Source organism: Sebastes fasciatus, chromosome 18 (assembly GCF_043250625.1).
Source record: "Sebastes fasciatus isolate fSebFas1 chromosome 18, fSebFas1.pri, whole genome shotgun sequence".
In the NCBI taxonomy this organism is placed as follows: Eukaryota; Metazoa; Chordata; class Actinopteri; order Perciformes; family Sebastidae; genus Sebastes; species Sebastes fasciatus.
Genome location: NC_133812.1, coordinates 1974985 through 1994646, shown reverse-complemented (window position 1 = coordinate 1994646; position 19662 = coordinate 1974985). Strand labels below are relative to the sequence as shown.

At 42.6% G+C, this 19662-nt stretch overlaps 1 protein-coding gene across 5 annotated transcripts in view; it reads left to right on the top strand.

Annotated features, from left to right (window-relative positions):
• cdc42bpab (CDC42 binding protein kinase alpha (DMPK-like) b) overlaps positions 1–19662 on the top strand; it is a 119807-nt gene that overhangs the window by 56883 nt on the left and 43262 nt on the right. For all 5 annotated transcript variants that reach the window (XM_074615478.1, XM_074615476.1, XM_074615475.1 and 2 more), the window contains exons 6-7: positions 16673–16766; positions 18244–18444. In XM_074615478.1, the coding sequence (XP_074471579.1) occupies positions 16673–16766; positions 18244–18444 (295 nt within the window). The remainder of the gene's footprint in view (positions 1–16672; positions 16767–18243; positions 18445–19662) is intronic.

The window sequence follows — 19662 nt, the reverse complement described above, 5'->3', positions numbered from 1 at the left end:
AACTGCTGTCAGATAATATACTTCACTAAAAGTACCAACACAACATGCCACTACAAGTAAAAGTCCTGCATTCTAAATCCTACTTAAGTGAAAGTGCTTGAGTATTATCAGCAAAACGTGCTTAACGTTGCTCTAATAAATGACAATGTGAAGACAATATGAAAGGTGTTGCTCGTACTGACAAACCCACAGAGAATTAACAACTATATCTGCAGCTCTTCTCGGCTTTACAAAGAGTTGTAGAGAGTTTCAGCTCGTTGTTTAGCCGTGCGGTCCGGTCCACAACTTTATTGTTTTGATTTACTCTCACCGCTCTCTTAGTGTTCTTTTCGTCAGTGTTGTGCAAGTCCACACTTCACAAGAGCTCAACGTTCAGTTCAGACAGATTCAAATGAACTAGGTCACGTTCATAGTTAACAATTTTGAATTCTGAACTAAATTCACAGTCCCATAAAAAGAACGAGATCTCATTCATTTCCTCTGTTTTTTTCTTTTAAAGTGGTCGGATGCTAAGGCATTTAATTACTCTTTCAGACTTTTGAACTCTTGAGCTCCTGAGCTCATCAAACTTTATCTCTATTAACTGTTAACATTTCTGTAGGATAGGTGTGTGTGTGTATATATATGTACATATACGTGTGTGTGTGTGTGTATATATATACACACACACACACGTATATATATATATATAAAAACAAATTTGTGTTAAGGCGTTATTATCGTCGTCCTATTGAAGGGAGCCTGAAAGTGGACTGTTTTGTTGTAATTGTTGTGCCAATGATAATAAAGAACAAAACTCGATCACATAAAAAAGCAGGCACGTGATAGGAGCACACAGAACAATATTCGTAAGCAGAGAAGCATCCTTGCGAGAGAGCAGTTCTGCTCCACATGCACAGATGTGGTCCCGTCTTCTAGCGCGTTCATGCACAACACTGGTTTTTGGTTGCAGCATCCAGCTGTTTTCAGTGAAAAAGTTTTTAAAATTCCACTGGACGCTACCAGCTCAACACCAAACAGCAGACAGACACAGTTAGAGACTAAAGTGTAGCTGTTGAACATAGTGGAGCATTTAGCAGCTAAAGAGCCAGCAGTGTGTAGAGACCAAAAACAGAGCTAAAAAAAGTGTATATTGATCACAATTCCAAATGGAAGCTACATAACTCCTAGTTCCTCTTCACCTCTGGATGTGTAAATAAGCAACTGTTTACCATATCACACTATATGTCAATGTTGTGTTCACAACTTGTCTCAGCTGCCCCCAAGTGGCCAAAAAAATCACTTATTGCAGGTTTGAAGTAACAAAAAGCCTAAAAGCATACTGTTCACACCCCGTGACCGTTTTCCTCTGTGACATAGACGCCCAAATAGTTTTTCAGCCAACAGAAAATGCCCTCGGGAGCAGGAAGTTTGGCTTTGCCAAAGGGGAAGTGGTCACATCGGCATGTTAACACAATTACAGTGTTGCATGTCGCCGGGGGCTCGTCACAGCAATTTTGGTCGAGGAGCAAGGGAAGGATGGATAGACAGAGGGGAAGATGAGAGATGGATAGAGAACAAGGGAGGGTCAGAAAAAGGGTACGCTAAAGTCGAGCCTGCTCGGTGGGACAACGTTTTGGGTGTGTCTGTAGTTTCTCTGATCTCTAATACGCCACTGGAAAGTCAGACGGAGAGAAACAGACTGAGAGACAGAGTTCCACAGAGATGGAGATATAAATGTATCAGTGAAGAAAGGGAGTGAATGAGAAGAGAGTAGGGAGCCACTAATTGCATGGTGTTATCTGGGGGCCGCCGGTGGGGGTTGGCGGTAGCAGCGGAGACGGAGAAGTAGATGGAAGGGAAAAAGGGACAGGGAGGAGGGGACAGCGCTATTTCTCTTCAAGTCCCCTCGTGGACGCTTTGGGACAGTAATGATGGGGTATGGGAGGTGTGTGGGTGGGGGTGTGGTGCCGTTACCTCCTCCCACGTACCAACCCCCAACTCCTCCTTTGCTCTCTCTTTCTCACTTTACACACACAGCTCGTGGGAGATTTGCACGCTCACTTTGTAGAGGGTGGAGACGGCCAGGCAGGTCCCCTGAGGAGGGTGTGTCCCGCTGGCTGGCCCCGTCTCATGAGTGTGTGTTTGAGTGCATGTGTGTTTATCTCGGCGATGGTGTGTATATATCTCATTCTTGTGACTAAGTTGAAGTACAATGCATTAACCCTGTAATTGAAAGGCTCTAATGTCCATTAAACAGAAAACCAACCACCATCTATTCATGGCTCACTTTCAGTTACACCAAACCCACACCACCAGGCCACCATTGGGAGAATTAATGTGGCAGCTTGTGGCAATACTGCAGTGCAATGGTTTTCCCGCTTTTTCTCTTGGGAATCACACTTGTCAGTGGCCTGTGATGCCAGTTTATCCTGGGATCAATTCTCCCATACAAACAATACTGTGACCCACCTTTTAAAGGGACTGTTTGTAAGAATCAGAAATGTCTTGTTAACAGCGACACCTGTGGCCGTTAAGTCAATGAAAGTCAGCGTCCTGTTGCTGGCGCTTGTGCTCGCTCTACATAGACATGAAGGAGCATCGCTCAAAACAGTGAGGAGACACACGTCAGCTAAAAGCACAATATCACTCTATATTTCAGCTGCTTGGCAGTAATGTTAGCTGACCAGACGAAGGTCTCTCCATGAATCAATGCTGATCCTAGTGTTGGCTTTTCCTGCCTCAGCCTCCCGACCGCGGCCGGAGGGAACAGGGGAGACACCGGAGTTTTGGTCGGAGACGATAACGTTTCTCTCTGCGGAGCCCCGTCACTTCACAAGACACGGGAAACCTCTGTTGGTCTGGAGGAGCTGCAGCAGTTATTTCTGCACAAACATCCACTGTACATTCACTAGATATTCTCAGAGCTAAACTAACTCTTCTGCAGTGCGGAGTGTGCGCGCATGCACGTGAGAGGTGGAGCGAAAGAACGAGAACGAGCGCGGTGTGTGAGTGAAGGCAAGCAGAGGAGCAGAGTACAGCAGAGACTCTGGCCCTGGAGATCAAAGCTACGGTCTCCCCCGCGTCCTCCGACCGCGGCCAACACTGTTTAACAGACGGGCTTCACTTGATAGAACTTTGCGGTTTGGTGCTTCCGTGTAATTTCTGTTGAAGTGTCGTCTGAACAGCGTAGCCACACGCGAGCGCGCATGGGACACCGACCCACAATGATTTATACGTGTAAGAAGTTACAAACAGTCCCTTTAAGTCCTCATCCCAGCTTTAAAGACGGTAGAAGTTAGGGGCGGGAATCACCAGAGGCCCCACGGTACGATATTATCACGGTACTTAACTCAAGATATGACTTATTACAATTTTAAACACTTTGCAATAAGCTGAGTATTGCGATAAAATATGTTGCGATATATTGCGATTTATTACCTTTTTATAACTGTCAACGTCTGTTTTATCTAACAGGACAGTGGTTCCCAACCTGGGGTCCGGCCCCCCTTAGGGGGCGTCAAAGATCACAGGGGGTGTGCCAGGATTTGTCAGCTCCGAGATTGTCAAAATTAGATGTGCTCATGTATAACTAAAATCATAATAACACACTTACTGGATAATTTATGCAAAAGTCTGTATACAAAACAATTTAAAAAGATATTTATTTTGGGCGCCTGGGTTTGCGGCAGCGGGAGAGGGATAGAGTGGGTCTGCCGACGAATCAGCTTCCAGGATTTCCATTTTCTCTCGACAAATCATGTGGCGGCTTTCCATTTTCACTGCCGACGTCATCCATTTTCAATACCGACGTCATCCATTTTCACCGCGGATACAGCCAATCGGAGCTCTGGATTCCATTTTCAGGCAACGAATCGTGTGGCTGATCTCCGCCACGTCATCCATTTTTGAATAGCCAATCACAGCCGTCCCAGCGGACGCGATGCGGAGGAGGGACTTTTGAACTATTCACTGCCGTCGTCGCAGAAACGCCTATTCAGCTACAGACAGGTAAATGCCATTATTAACATTACGTAACAGTGATATTGGGTTCTCTTAGACAATACGGATTAAACGTGTTTTAGCTTTCTGGCGTTTTTTAATGTGGGCTGATTAAGAGTCGCTGTGAAATCAATGAATAGGTTTGTAATGTTACTCTGTCTGAGCTCACCTGGCTTTAATTATGTTAGCTAGACTTGGTGAATTAGTTACCAATCACTTTATAATCTGTTCAGAGCTCTGATCATTATGCTGAGGCTACGTTACAGTTACAGTTACATAGAGGTAACGTTACTCCTACTGTATGAGCTCCTCAGCGTTGTTAAACTAACACTACCACAGTCCCTTCTTTTAGCTCAGACAGGTAACTGTAAGATAACTGTGGTGTTATATTAATGATTATATGATCATAAACGTTATGTTAATACTAAAGCTATATATACATATACAGTATGACTGCTACTGTTTAGCTTCTTAGCGTTGTGAAACAAAGTTTACTATCACAATCACTGTTTTTAGCTCAGACAGGTAACTGTCAGATAACTGCTGTGTTATATTAATGTTCATGATTAATGATTATATGATCATAAACGTTATATTAAATGTTCATACTAAAGTTATATAAACATGACTGTAGTTTGCAAGGTTTTTCAAGGTAAAAGAAACATAATTATCATATGTGTGAAATTGTTTCTACATATAAGTTTTATTTCAATGTCTGTTTAGACTTCTCCAGGCTGTCGGTCATCCTGTATCCTCTGCCCCAGAAGCTCAGCCTGCAGTTCAGTCTGAATCCTCACCTGGTGTCTCAGGTGGCAGAAATACAGTTGGTAAGTAATGTTTACATAAACCTCACAACAAAGCAATAGTAACAGTTGGGTCGAATCTATTTAACATACAACAGACAGCATACGGACATTAAGACATTATATGTTACATGTAGTGTAATTTCACAGCAGTTTATCCTGTTTATTTGCTTACTGATGACAAATTGTATGTTTAGGGGACGGGCATGGTGTGCCAGGTATGGATCTGGTTGACAGCCTTGCAGAGCACCTGGTAGAACTGAGGACACAGAGCTCCATGACTCTCAGCAACCAGCAGGTTAGTAATATCTGTAATTTGGAATACCATGCTTAGTCCAAAAAGAATAAGACAATGTTGTTGTTTTCATTTCATTAATTACTCACATAAGCCTGTTGTGTGAATAAATATTCAGTCTCTGTTGTTCTTTTCATGTTTCTTTATAAGGGAAGCACAATTGTGGCCCTGTAGCAAAACCTGCTGGACGTTGACAGAGGGCCCAGCAATCTACAGTGGGCTGGTCACTGCCGGAGGCCCCGCTGGAGTCTGAGCTGAAGGAGTTTCTGGTGAATCTGTGTGCTGTAAATCATTCTGTCTGATGTTGCAGGGAATCAGACCCAATGACAAACATTAAGAATAGTATTATCTTCTTCAAATTATTTGTTCTTGTTGTTTCACGTGTTCCAGGCCCAAAGACAATAAAGTTAAAGCTTTAATATCATTACTGTCTCAATTCATGTGTATTCCTATGGTTATTTTTTTAATTAATTACACACAGCAAGTCCATCCCAATATTGCTCAACTATTCTCCAGTACATTATGATTTATTCTACTAACATTTTGACCTATCTTGCCTAACAGTTCATTAATCAGTCATAAGGAGGATGTATGCAATAATAATAATGCAAAACATCATCATGGATGATGATAATGTTTTGTATATTTGTTATCTGTAGTAATCTACCAGTTATATGACTGTATAAGGAAACCTGAACGATTTTCAATATTAATGTATTAGTTGCAGTGCACAAGTCTTGCATTAAAATTATATCTTGAGTCAATTCAAGTTTACACGAGCAACACAAACTATTTTTTACTGCATATTATAAACTTCGACCCTGCCAGAGACGAGATTCGAACTGCCTCTCAAGTGGACATGTATTCTTCCCCCCGAAAAGCACAAAAAATAATGTTTTTATTCTTTAACAAAAATACTATGGTGTATAAAGACTTCAAAACACCATGTGGGTGAAAATAAGAGCTACAGAATTGTGTTTTCTTCTCTCTTTCTCTCTTTTTCTTTCTTTTCCTCTCTTTTCCTCCTCTTTTCCTCTCCCCCCTTTCTCCCCCTTTTTCCACCTTCTTCTCCCGCCCATCCACACTATTGTTCCCCAGCTTTTGCGGAGTTGGTAGAGCGGGCGTCCATGTATCAAGGCTTGGTCCTGACCGCGGCGGCCCGGGTTCGAATCCGGCCTGTGGCCCTTTCCGCATCCACTCTCTCTCTCCCCCCTTTCCAAGACTCTATCCACTGTCCTCTCAATAAAATGGAAAATGTCCCCAAAAAAATAACTTTAAAAAAAAAAAAAAAAAAAGATATTTATTTTTTTGCTACTTGTTAGGCCACATTCTGTTTTAAAGCTGGTATTTGTGCACAGTTGCAGATAAAGATCAGGCTGCACTAATAATATAAATATTATACTATTTGTAGAATAGAAGAAACACTTTATGTAGGCAGATACCATGTTTAACCTAATTTACATGTATTGTCGCATTCAAATGAAAATACAGAAACCAATAAGAAGAAAACGATGCCGTTTCAGCTCCCCTAATGTGTGCTTCTTCTTGTGTTGTGAACTAGTTGACCTTGCCGCAACGTTGGCCCCGTTTAAAATGAATATTTGCGGTCTTGTTGACACTGATGAAGTTGAAAAGAGCCCAGATGAAAGAAATGAAGAGCAAAGAGCCTTGAGGTCAACCTTCTGTCCCCCCTCAGCTGAGTCCCACGGGAGGCAGCGTGTGTTGGCCTCCCAGAGGGGCCTGACAAACGTTTCAATAGGCCAACTCAGCATGGCTTTGTGCTGCCTAGCACCACATCTGTCTGCCACGGGTGCGTGTGTGAGAGAGTGAGACACACTACGTGAGATAGGGGGATGTGTATGGATAGGAAGCCAGATAACAACAATTGAAATAAGATGTAATTTGATGGTGTGGCAGCTAACATCTTTTCGGCATGGATCTTACTACTGTAGAATACGGTGTCATTGTGTGTTTGTGTGCAGTAGTGTGTGTTTTCTTATTGATTGCAGCCTTTGTGTGTTTTAATATTGATCAGGGCCATGTGTCTCTTCACAGCTGAGTGATCTCAACACACTCACACTCACACTTAACCATCATTTATCAAAGAGCTTCATTTACATTGTTGATTATATATCCATCTGATTTCTTAGATGTTGGAGGTATTCTCTAATTTGATTGAAATGGACTAGGGCTGTCAATCCATTCAAAAATTTAATTGCAAATTGATCACATGTTTTTTTTCTGTTCAAAATGTATCTTAAATGGAGATTTGTCAAGTATTTAATATTCTTATCAACATGGGAGTGGGCAAATATGCTGCTTTATGCAAACATATGTATATATGTATTATTAGAAAGCAATTATCAACACAAAACAATGTCAGATATTGTCCAGAAACCCTCACAGGTACTGCATTTAGCATAAAACAATATGCTCCAATCATAACATGTCAAACTGCAGCCCAACAGGCAACAACAGCTGTCAGTGTGTCAGTGTGCTGACTTGACTATGACTTGCCCCAAACTGCATGTGATTATCATAAAGTGGGCATGTCTGTAAAGGGGAGACCCATTTACATTCACATATCTGGAGGTCAGAGGTCAAGGGACTCCTTTGAAAATGGCCATGCCAGATTTTCCTCTCTAAAATTTAGCGTAAGCTTGGAGGTACCAGTGGGTTTCTTAGATTTACGCTACAACCTAAAATAAAATCGCAAGTCGCGTTAATGTGTTGAAGAAATTAGTGCCATTAAAACAAATTTGCGTCAACACGTTTTCACTTAAAGGGACTATTTGTAACTTTCAGAAATGCTTGTTAACAGCGACACCTGTGGCCGTGAAATCAACGAAAGTCAGCGTCGGGCTCGCGCTTGCTCGCTCTAAATATACCTGAACGAGCATCGCTCAACACAGTGAGGCGACACACGTCAGCCAAAAGCACAATATCACTCTATATTTCAGCTGCTTGGCAGTAATGTTAGCTGACCAGACGAAGGTCTCTCCATGAACATGATTTAGATCTGATCCTAGTGTTGGCTTTTCCTGCCTAAGTGCAGGCTGAGGCAGCGGGGCTCTGCAGCGTGTCTCCTCTGCTCTCTCCGCCCGCAGCCGGAGAGAGCAGAGGAGACACCTGCACCCGGTCGGTAACGAGAAGACAACGTAAATCTCTGTAGAGCTCCGTTACTTCCCAAGACACGGGAAACCTCTGTTGGTCTGGAGGAGCTGCAGCAGTTATTTCTGCACAAACGTCCCCTGTGCATTCACTAGATATTCTCAGAGCTAAACTAACTCTTCTGCAGTGTGGAGTGAGCGCGCGTTCACGTCTAGAGGTGGAGGACGCTTACGCTGTCTGAGTGAAGGAGAGCAGTCAGCGGAGACGAGGCTCCGGCCACACGCGAGCGCGCATATGCGAACGCGCATGTGTGCCGACCCGCTACATTTATATGCTTAAAAAGTTACAAACAGTCCCTTTAAAGGGGAATTTCGCCTAATTTCAAAATTCCTCCATGTTACTCCTATGGTCTAAGACAGTCCAAGAAATCTTAGTAATCATGAACAATTTGCTCCCAGATCCAAAAACTAGAGAGCTTAAACTCAAACTTGTGATGTCATCGGGTATTAAGTGTGGAGCTGCTCCATAGACGATGAATAGGGAGAGATGGTCTAGACGACACTGAGAGAGCACCCAGGGGATTGTTCTGAGTATATGAGAACATTTTCTGTTTCACAACTGTCAACACTACAATAGAATAAAGCTCATTTGGGTATAAAATAGTAAACAAACATTCTGTGGGTCCATAATCAGTCTCCCATTCATTGTCTATGGAGCAGCTCCAGACTTCATACCCTATGACATCACAAGTTTGAGACTTACTTCTCTGGTTTCTGGCTTTGAGAGAGAGGAGCTCATGTTCACACATACTGATTGAACTTTCCTAGACCATGGAAATGACATATTGGAATTCTTAATTCGGGTGGTGTTCCCCTTTCTCCAAAATATTGAAATGGTGTGATGTGAAAGTGTGGGTGATCAAGTGATGTTAGAAGTCACACAGTCAGCAGTTCTTTAACCATTAGTTAACAAACGCGTGGCCAGAGCCATGTGGACATGCCTTCTCTGTGCAGTTTCCAGTGTTGCTACAAGCCACATTTCGTGTGTGTGTATTGTGAGGTGGCGTCCAGATGGCCCTCACAGATGGATGCTGTGGTCTTAAGAAGAGATTACCTCCCTCTATTCTCGTCTGCGCCCTGCTCCTTAAGACCGCAGAAGCCCTGTGACACAGTAGCCCGATTAGCCGTGCTAACTAGCGTAGCCTAGCACTTGCTCAGCACCACCGCGTCTCAAGGTTCGTCCATGTGTGGAAGGCTAAATGTGAGTCAGCGCTTGTGCTCTCAGTCTCCGGTGGTGTTACCTCAGGGCTTTTATGTGATCATTGGGTTCATCACAACAGTCAAAATGAGACATATTGTTAAAGAACATAGGATATTTAGTGTAGCGGGGGAAAGGGAATGTTGACTTTTGGTGTCTGAGAGAGAAACATGGGTCAGGGAGATTTGGGTAAGGAGGGTTGTAGAGAGACAATTGCTGCTAAGAAGAGAGAGAGGAAGAGAGGGGAGTGGGCAGACGGGGGCTTTACTGAGTGCTAATTGGTTTATCAGTGGCAGCACTGATACCCCCCCTCCCTTACCCCCACTGTGCTGCTTGTCTGCCACACACACACACACACACACACACACACACACACACACACACACACACACACACACACACACACACACACACACACACACACACACACACACACACATTTACACACATGGGCAGGCAAGGGTCAGCTCACGCTGTCTGCTTTTTGGCACACCAGAAGTCTCTGGGGCAGATTAAGGCCTTCAGCAATTGAAGCACCTGTGTGTATACACACATACCCACAGTTCCACGTGCTCACAGTCTAGTCCAAGCGTTCCGGGTGTCATTCATGATTTGAAGGTCTACGCTTCCCGTCAAGGTGATCCAGATTCTGTGTGCAGAGGTCGCGTGCCTGGTGATAGACAGCCACACTAGTGATCACACAGTCCTGTGTGATGCGGGTACAATTTTATTTAAGAAGTTAACAAGACTCGGTCAAAACCGAGTATATGTCTGGACCGTATATGGTCAGTATGTGAATTTGTGGCTAAATTGTTACACAAATAGTCAGTGGTCATGTCTATAATGTGTTTTCCACTTATATCTTAGTGTTTGATTGAAGTTTATCAGCGCTGAGATTCTCCCACTGTCGTCACTGACATTGTTGCTGCCGTATTTATTCCTAGATGGAGTGTTAATGGAGCAGCTCCAATGTTAGTATAGCCTGGCACTGATCGATCCAAACTCCATTCAGAAAGCAAGCATTTTAAAAGTTGTTTGCTTGTTGTGTTGCGGACAGACCTGACAAAGCATGAATTCAATCTTTTTACAAATCAACATCATAATGTCGTTATTTCAGCATCATTTTGATCCGTTTATTGAAATTAAATCACAGCACAGTCTGTTTATTTTGGGTTCATAAGGCAGTAGCGATGTGCGGCTTGCTAGATACAGATACAGTATGTAAATACAGCTCACCGCCAGGTGACGTTATGAACCCAGACACAATGGCGGTTGGTTTTCTGACATATCTGGGACTTCCACAACATGTACAAAGCAGCAACAGTGGTTATTCTAGAGGAAAGTGAGGCGAAAATTTGCTTCTCGCTTGGTGTGAATGCACGGTAACACAATATGAAGCACAACATAACGTAACTTAAACAAACATAAACAATAGCGAATGCACATCAACAGCACTATGTAATGATACATTGAACCGCTGACACGCTCCCCAGAAAACATAAACACAGAACTGTTCTCCGCCTTTTCATTTTAAAAGAGCAACGGCCAATGAGGAAACTCCAACAGTCGGCCGACCAATCCTGTAACTTCATCACTCACTCACTCACTCACTCACTCACTCAGTGACATACTTTTGTGTTTGTTGGTCAATCAAACATGACAGATGGATATAATTTTTGGCTGGACTGCAGAGGGCCAGCCAAAAATGATATCCATCTGTCATGTTTGATTGCTGCTGTGAAAGTTAAACTTCCTTATCTTGTAAATGGTAAAACATGACATGGTCCAGTTGTCTGTGTTCATTTTAGTATAATATACAAACTTCACTGTTTCAAGGATGATGTCTATCAAGACATATGAACATTGATTGCTGGAGTCAAAGCTACCATTTAAAGATCCCCCTAAAGTTTCTATTGTGATTCTCACCAAAACACATTGTTCTTATCCTTGAGGACTGACATGATTCAAGATTCAATACTTTATTGCCATTATCAACATGATTGATTGGAAAAAATCAATACAGCATAGTATCGCCATATTTTGCGTGGCAATAATTGTATTGATACACAGACATATTGATCGTTTGATATATAAACTATTAACTTCTTAACAATCCGACTGCTATTCTGTCGTTCAGAGGTTGTAGCAGGCTCAGTTGTAAAGCTAGAGTGAAGATACTGGTATCATGTGAAACTAGAAAACCTAAATGGTAAAATGGTAAATGGACTTGGACTTATATAGCGCTTTTCTAGTCTTCCGACCACTCAAAGCGCTTTACACTACATGTCAGTATTCACCCATTCACACACACATTCATACACTGATGGCAGAGGCTACTAAGGTGCCAACTTTGCCCATCAGGATTTAATCTAAATACTCATTCACACACCGATGGCTATGCCTCCGGGAGCAATTTGGGGTTAAGTGTCTTGCTCAAGGACACATCGACATGTGACCCGGAGCAGCCGGGGATCGAACCACCGACCTTCCGATTGGTGGACAACCTGCTCTACCCTCTGAGCCACAGCCGCTAAAGAATCCATTGGTACCAAAATGTCATGCTAGTTTGTTAGGAAGAACTCTAAATAACGCTCCAAAGTTAGGCTAAATTTTGGCAAGGAAAAATTGTATGGCCATTTTCAAAGGGATCCCTTGACCTCTGACCTCAAGATACGTGAATGAAAACTCTGAGATGAACTGAGTGAAAACTGTATCTTATCAGATAAAACAGATTGTTGACAAATTGCATAATTTGCAGTTGAAATAAGGTAATAAATGACAATATATTGAAGTATTGTGATAATATCGTATCGTACCTCTGGTGATTCCCACCCCTAAAAGCCACTCACTCATAAAGCATATAATACATGAAGCAACGTTTAAAACAGATTATTATCCATACCCATAAAATAATCACAAGAGCATAAAACAAATGTGTAAAATAAAATCCAACACATAAGAACAGTAGAGTAGGGATGCTAATTTTTAAACATTCTCTTAACCGATAACCGACCCTTGTTAACCCATTATTAACTGTTAACCGACAAGATTTGTGCCTCGTACCAGCTGCAGTGTATGATCACAACAGACAAATGAGTCTCCAGTTCACCGTCCGGGAGCGTTAACTTAGCAGCTACGATGCTGCGTGTAGTGTCGCGGACATGCAGCCACTTTCCCAGTAAAAGTCTCCACCACACATTTAGTTTAGTTTAGCAGGTTGTCAGCTGTGTGTCTGCCCGGATTAACGATAGCGATTGGCCAACAAACAGTGTGTGTATTTGTGCTACGTTAGCAGCTCTAGCATTGCCTGAGGCTTTTTGCTCGCCACTGCCACACATACAGTCTGTCAGCGCGACGTAACTTTAACGAGTGTCCGTGTGTGTGTGTTGGTGGTGAGTGTGAGGTTGTTGGTGGTGTTCTAGCTGTGATCGTAGGTGTAGCAGTGTGTACAGTTTATTTGTTGCTGAATAAATGCTACGAAACTACAACTCCTCCGCTCCTCTCAAGCGAGCCAGAGACCGGAGCCGACTTCCTGTATCCTGCAACTCCGGCTCCGCCTCTTAAGTTGGGCTGTTAAGGTGGACCAGCTTTTCTCCTTAAAGTGACAAGCCGCTCCTCTGAGCCGCTCAGCTTTTTAATTAATTATTAACATTTCTTTTAACCGATAGCGTTAATCGGTTAAAATGCTTAATGTCGGTTAACGGTTAAACGGTTATTAACATCCCTACGGTAGATGCATATTTTTCCTTGTGCACATGCACAAGAACAACTTAACGGAGACCTATTCATACAAACATTGCTGAATAGCGCTACTAGTGGTCAAAAACCCCACAGGGCACCTTTAAGCCATCGTTCACATTTGATGAAACAGAATTGACAGCTCCTCTAAAGGTTGATCATGTTCCAAAGGTTCTGTTTATAACATTAGACAACTGCAAGCCAAAAGCTGCATGTTTTCCAGCGAGTGTGCCCAAGTTTGTGTCTCTCACTAAAGCCTTCCATTATGTGTAGGTTTGGAGTTGTTAAAGTTAAGGTGAAGGTTTGGTTATTACAGAGTGTAGAGTCCAAGAAAAATGTCCTCTTAGAAACATAAAAATGTTATTAGAGAAACCTTAATCCTCCGTCTCCAAGTTGTTTTTGAAGCTCTCTTTGATACGACCTCGAGTATACATTGCGTCATACATTGCGTGAATTTATGCACTATGTGGTACAGTACAGTATGTGGTTTCCATTCAAAATGCTATATACAGTATCCACTTTGGAAAGTGATGTCCAATCTGGAACTCATCTGGGAGCAGTCAAGCTCTTTAAAATGACTTCCAAGTAACCCTTGATGCAAGCAGTGATCTGGTTATAGTACGTGAGCCTGACATTTATGTGTCTATCCAAGTCACATATGTGCATATCTGACTTTTAATCCATGGTTTTATAGGTTTGTGATTTAGTGGCGTATTTGAAGCAGCGAGATGCAGGACTTTGAACACTATACTGAAAAAAATGAGGGGGGGCTTCACATCGGACTTGGAAGAGATCTCGAGCTGAAGTTAGAAACATCAAATACGTCTTTAAAGACCATTTATGTCTGCTCACTCTTAAAAGAAAAAAATCTCCCAGGCCTGAGTGATAGTCTCATGTATTTAGTGAGAAGTTAAGAAGCATTTAAGGAGAATTTGAAGTGATCAATTTCGCTTCTACTTCCTGAAGTTTGGTTATCTGGCAAAAATAGATTTTTTTTTGCAATGTTATCACATTCTTAATTGTCTATCAGAAGGCACTGGAATTTATTTGTGACCTTGGTGTAGCTTTTATTAGAGACTGCTCTTGCTTGAGGTCTGTTTGAAGCCAAATATAAAAATGCACACGCTGTAATGGTTGAATAGTGCAAGTTAAGGCCCAGATGCACCAAACCGACATCAAAGAACCAGCGACGACAAAGGACGATTGCGTCGCTCACGTCGCCTGTCTTGGCCAAAAAGTTGCACTTGAACACACCGCAAAGACTACAGCCGACGGCCAGTTAGGCGGACAACGTATCGTTACACCCCTAGTCTTTAGACAGTGGTGGAAACGCAGACAGAAATGGTCTGAAAGAACCTTTTAGTTCCTTAAAAAGTAGTTCCAGGGACTAAAAGTCCCAAGAACCTTTGGTGGAAACCCGGCTAATGTGTTGAGCTCAGAGCTTGTGTTTCTGTTTCATCTGCTTGTTGTGTTTTACTCTATACACTCATCAACTTCTTATTAGTATCAATATTGATATGCTATTGGTGTTTTAGGGCTAGGGAGTGTGTGTGTGTGTGTGTGTGTGTGTGCTTGTGTTGGGCATCGGGTTTATTATTTGAAGCAGAGCCACGCTCACATTACTGCACAGAAATAGCACACGCTCAGTTCTGTAACTTGGGACATCAAGTGTGCGAGTGTCATTTGTGTGTTACCACATCTACTGTGGGTATTTGTATGTGTATGTGTATGTGTGTGTGTGTGTGTGTGTGTGTGTGTGCTTTTGACGCTGCTCTAAAGAGTTTTTGTGTGCCCTCCATACCATGTGTATTGAGCCGTGTCGTGGTTCACTATGTTGATAAGAGGGCCCCAGACACAGGGAGCGACAGGGTCTGCCCTCAGGGGGACTCAGTGGAATGGTCAGGCAAGGACAGAGGCTATATTTAGCCATGATGGTGGGACACAGTGACGTCTCTGTTTCATACCAGTCCAGGCCAGCAGTCATTAGGGTCATTTAGTAGGATTTTGCGATTATGACATGGATTTCAACTAAATACATGCATAATTCAAATGATTAACACCGACACTAGAAGGGCACAGATGAAACGGAAGCAAAGGGCATATTTTTCCTGGAATTACTCAAAAAGCGCGAGCTGAGAATCAGCCCCCATGTACACAGACTGGACTACACCAGGCCTGGCGGTGGATCCATGCCAGGGGTAGACATTAGCACTCTAACTTCCATGTAAGACAATAGCAACACAAACCACCTGTCAGTGACCACCTGTTAACCATACTGGAGGATCTCCTGCACCTTATTCCCTTTAGGATAAATTAGGATGAATTCCTAATAGTTTGTTGGCACCAAGAAGAATATGAAGTTACCAGGGCTTAGGGAACTTACAGGAAGCCTTTTACGTGGGCCTCTGCACGACGCGGTTGGGGCGCACTGAGGACAGTCCGCCCCGGTTGACAGTCGCCACGGGAGCAGGGAGCCCCGTCACGGTGCGGCGAGGTCCGGGTAGGGAGCGCTGTAAAGCTGCGGCCGCGAGCCACCTTCGCCCCGAGCCTTATCCAAGCCGACCTAGAGCCGGTCGCGGCGCACCGCCTCGTATGCGGGACTCCCCAGCCTGCCGTGTGTCACTCACACCCTCCAGCTGGTTAAATAGTGAAAGCCACTGATGAATATTGAGATGATCCAGCTGATAGACAGCTTGAGCTGGTAGACAGAAAGAACCTGTGCAGCAATGAATCCTAGCAGCTGGAATCAAGCCACAGTCTGTATCTAAATTATAAACATATCACCAGCAGTAGTAACGCACAACAGATGCAGGTTGAAAAGGAAATCTACAGTGGCCACTGTGTACACATCTGTGAAAGAATGTGTTGCCCCCCCCCCCTCACCCAGACTGTCTCTGTTCACAAACACAAACATTGAAGGAGAAGTGAACAGGGGAGTGTGTCTGTTTAGGACACAGGGTCTCTTTTTTATGAGTGGGAGTGTGTTTGTGCGTTGCATATTTCCTCAAACAGAGTGCATGTTTTGTGTATTTAAAAACTGTGTCCTGCACACACACACACACACACACACACACACACACACACACACACACACACACACACACTTTCCGTAGAGCTAATTCCAAGTCCAACTATTTCCAGTGTTTATTCTTTCCTTTGGTCAATTTGGAGTTGTCACGCCGCTGATACATGGGCAGGGGGAAATTACATTTAATTGAATCATAAATACATCATAATTATTATACACCAGCTTTACAGGCAAGTCAAGACATTAACATTTCCCCAGGTTATGTAATTTAATTTGATGATAACCGATGGCGCAGTATGAGATCAGGCTTGTTTTGAATGTCCTATAGGTATTGCTTTGTTTGGAAGGATGTTTTGTTTTCTTCATCTTCTTCATCCTGCTCCGAGGAATCGCTTGCTCAATTTGTCTTTTCCATTCTCCTTCCTCCCCCCCTTGTTTTTTCTCTCCGTCTTCTTTCAGGGACATTAAACCCGACAACATTCTGCTGGATATGAACGGCCACATCCGCCTGGCTGACTTCGGCTCCTGCCTCAAACTCATGGAGGACGGGACGGTAAGTTTTTACCACACTGCTGCCGATGCTTCCCTCCGGTCCAAAGCAAACATACCAGAGCTTTACTGACCTCCTCTTCAACCCCCGGGGGTCTCCCAGGAGGAGCGTGTGGTTCAGCTGCATGGCTGTGCCTGCAGTTTATGATTCAGACAATTCTTCTAGCAAAAAAAAATCAAATCAAAAGTTCTCCTCAGGTGTTACATAACAGAAAAACGACAGGATGAAATAGATGATCAAAGAAGTCCCTGAGTATGTTCCTCCAATGTTAATATAGTGATGGGGTTATATGAGCATTTGAGAAAATAAATGAAGGGCTCGTTGGACACTTCCTTTTAGACTAACACGTCTAGATTGAAGCTTTGAATCATGATAAGAGTGCATTTCTTTGGTGTTTCGTCGGTACTAAAGACACTTCCTGAATAATAAAGAGATGATGCCAACATCTGCTTTTTCTCTTCCACTGTGGAACTTTTGGCACTTAATCATTTAAATTTTTTACATCATGAAACAGCTTTGGTTTTAAAACTGAAGTAGGCAAGTTGGAGCAAATGTGATTAAAAAACGTTATTTTATTTATTTATTTTTATATATATATATATATATATATATATATATATATATATATATATAACCTGACAGTAGTGCATGAGACAGGTAATCTGAAAAAAATCATGTGCTTCTGTGTTCTTCGGTGGTCCTAATGGTATCTGCAATATTTCACAGACCGAAGGAAAGCAACCAATCAGAGCTGAGCCGGAACCTTGCCACCTCTGAGCAGCTGTCAATCAACTCGCAAACTCCGATCAAACGGTCAAACTAGGCAGCGCTGATCAAATATGAATGTTCTGTTACTCTAATGACTATTTCTCACATAAAATGTTTTCAAAAACGTCTTGGGGCATTACAGTAACAGAATATTGATTCATATTTGATCAGCGCTCCCTAGTTTGACCGTAGCCAATAGAAATGCTCTCTCTGAAATGACCTGTGATTGGTCAAAGTCTCCCGTCACGGGCTAGATGTTCTACAGTCTGAAAACAGACAAGAGGAGCAGCAGAAGTCTAGGTTTCTCTCAGAACACTTGCTTCACAATATGCTGAAAGGTTATTATGGAATTTTTGCCCAATGATGCCAAAAACATTCTGCCTACTGCTGCTTTAATTCAGGATTCAACATTTAGCGTGCATTCTCAAAATTGCTTTCATAAAGTTAAAACAGAACTCCAAAAAAACTGTAGACGAGGGAATTCATCCTGAAGTGGGGGTCTGAAAGTTCAATATGCTCTTTGTTTGGTTGTTTGCTGTTGCCGGAGTGGTGGTATTCATCACGCATGCTTCCAAGACTTCAGCCTGTAACTCATCATCATCATCATCAGCTGAACCTCTCTGCTTCTTTGTCTGTCAGATTTTGTCTCATATGTGTTATTTTTAGGATTTTTTAAGATCAGCGCCTAACTTTAGTTTTGTCCCTCTGCTAGGTCCAGTCCTCCGTGGCGGTGGGGACGCCAGACTACATCTCCCCAGAAATCCTCCAGGCCATGGAGGATGGGAAAGGCAAGTACGGACCTGAGTGTGACTGGTGGTCCCTGGGCGTCTGCATGTATGAAATGCTGTACGGCGAGACTCCTTTCTATGCAGAGTCCCTGGTGGAAACCTATGGGAAGATCATGAACCACAAGGTGAGCTTATAGAGTCTGAAGCTGCTTCTCTCTATCTGTAAATAACAGGGCTGTACTGAATCATTTGTTTCACATTCTTAGCTTCTATTGAGTGTGTTTCGAATGAAGCTTCGAATGTCTGTCATCAGAGTTTATGACGTCATCACGCTAGGGCTGGACAATATGTAGATATAATATTGATATCGTGATATGAGACTAGATATCGGCTTAGCTTTTGAATATTACAATATGGCATAAGTGTTTTTTCTTTTCCTGGTTTTAAAGGCTGCATTACAGTAAAGTGATGTTATTTTCTGAACATATCAGATTAGCTGTTCTATTATTTGCCTTTACCCACTTAGTTATTATATCCACATTACTGGTGAGTATTTATCAAAAATCTGATTGTGTAAATATTTTGTAAAAGCACCAATGGTCAACCCTACAATATCATCACAACATCATCACAACATCATCACAACATCATCACAACATCATCACAATATCATCACAACATCATCACAATATCGATATCGAGGTATTTGGTCAAAAATATTGTGATATCTGATTTTCTCCATGTCGCCCAGCAATAAATCACGCTAAAAAAATAAATAAATCTCACAAACAAAATCTCAATTTAAATAAAGTGATTCATCGGCGTAAATGAGTTAGTCTTTTTTTTATGAGATCAGCTTTCTTTAATGAATATAACTCGTCAGCTGGAGAGCAAACATTTGTTTGACCGCAGTGATAATGTTGTTTTTTAAAGGCTGAACGCCAACAAATATAGAGCAGAATATGACGTTAGATACAGTAAAAACATGGTGTGAATTTTGGAAATAATTACTTCTCTCTTTTTCAATCAATGTTGACTTTGGGACTTTACATCTCTCTAGAGTTATTGGAAATGTTTTGGATCACATGAGTCAGAAACAATCCCACGCAGCCACCACTGGAATGTAACCCCTCCAAACATTGTAATACTATTCACTACCGAGCCTGTTTAGAATCAGTACCAACATTATCTTCACTTCACTGATCTCTCCTCTCCTCCGCTCTGTGTGTGTGTGTGTGTGTGTGTGTGTGTGTGTGTGTGTGTGTGTGTGTGTGTGTGTGTGTGTGTGTGTGTGTGTGTGTGTGTGTGTGTGTGTGTGTGTGTGTGTGTGTGTGTGTGTGTGTGTGTGTGTGTGTGTGTGTGTGTGTGTGTGTGTGTGTGTGTGTGTGTGTGTGTGTGTGTGT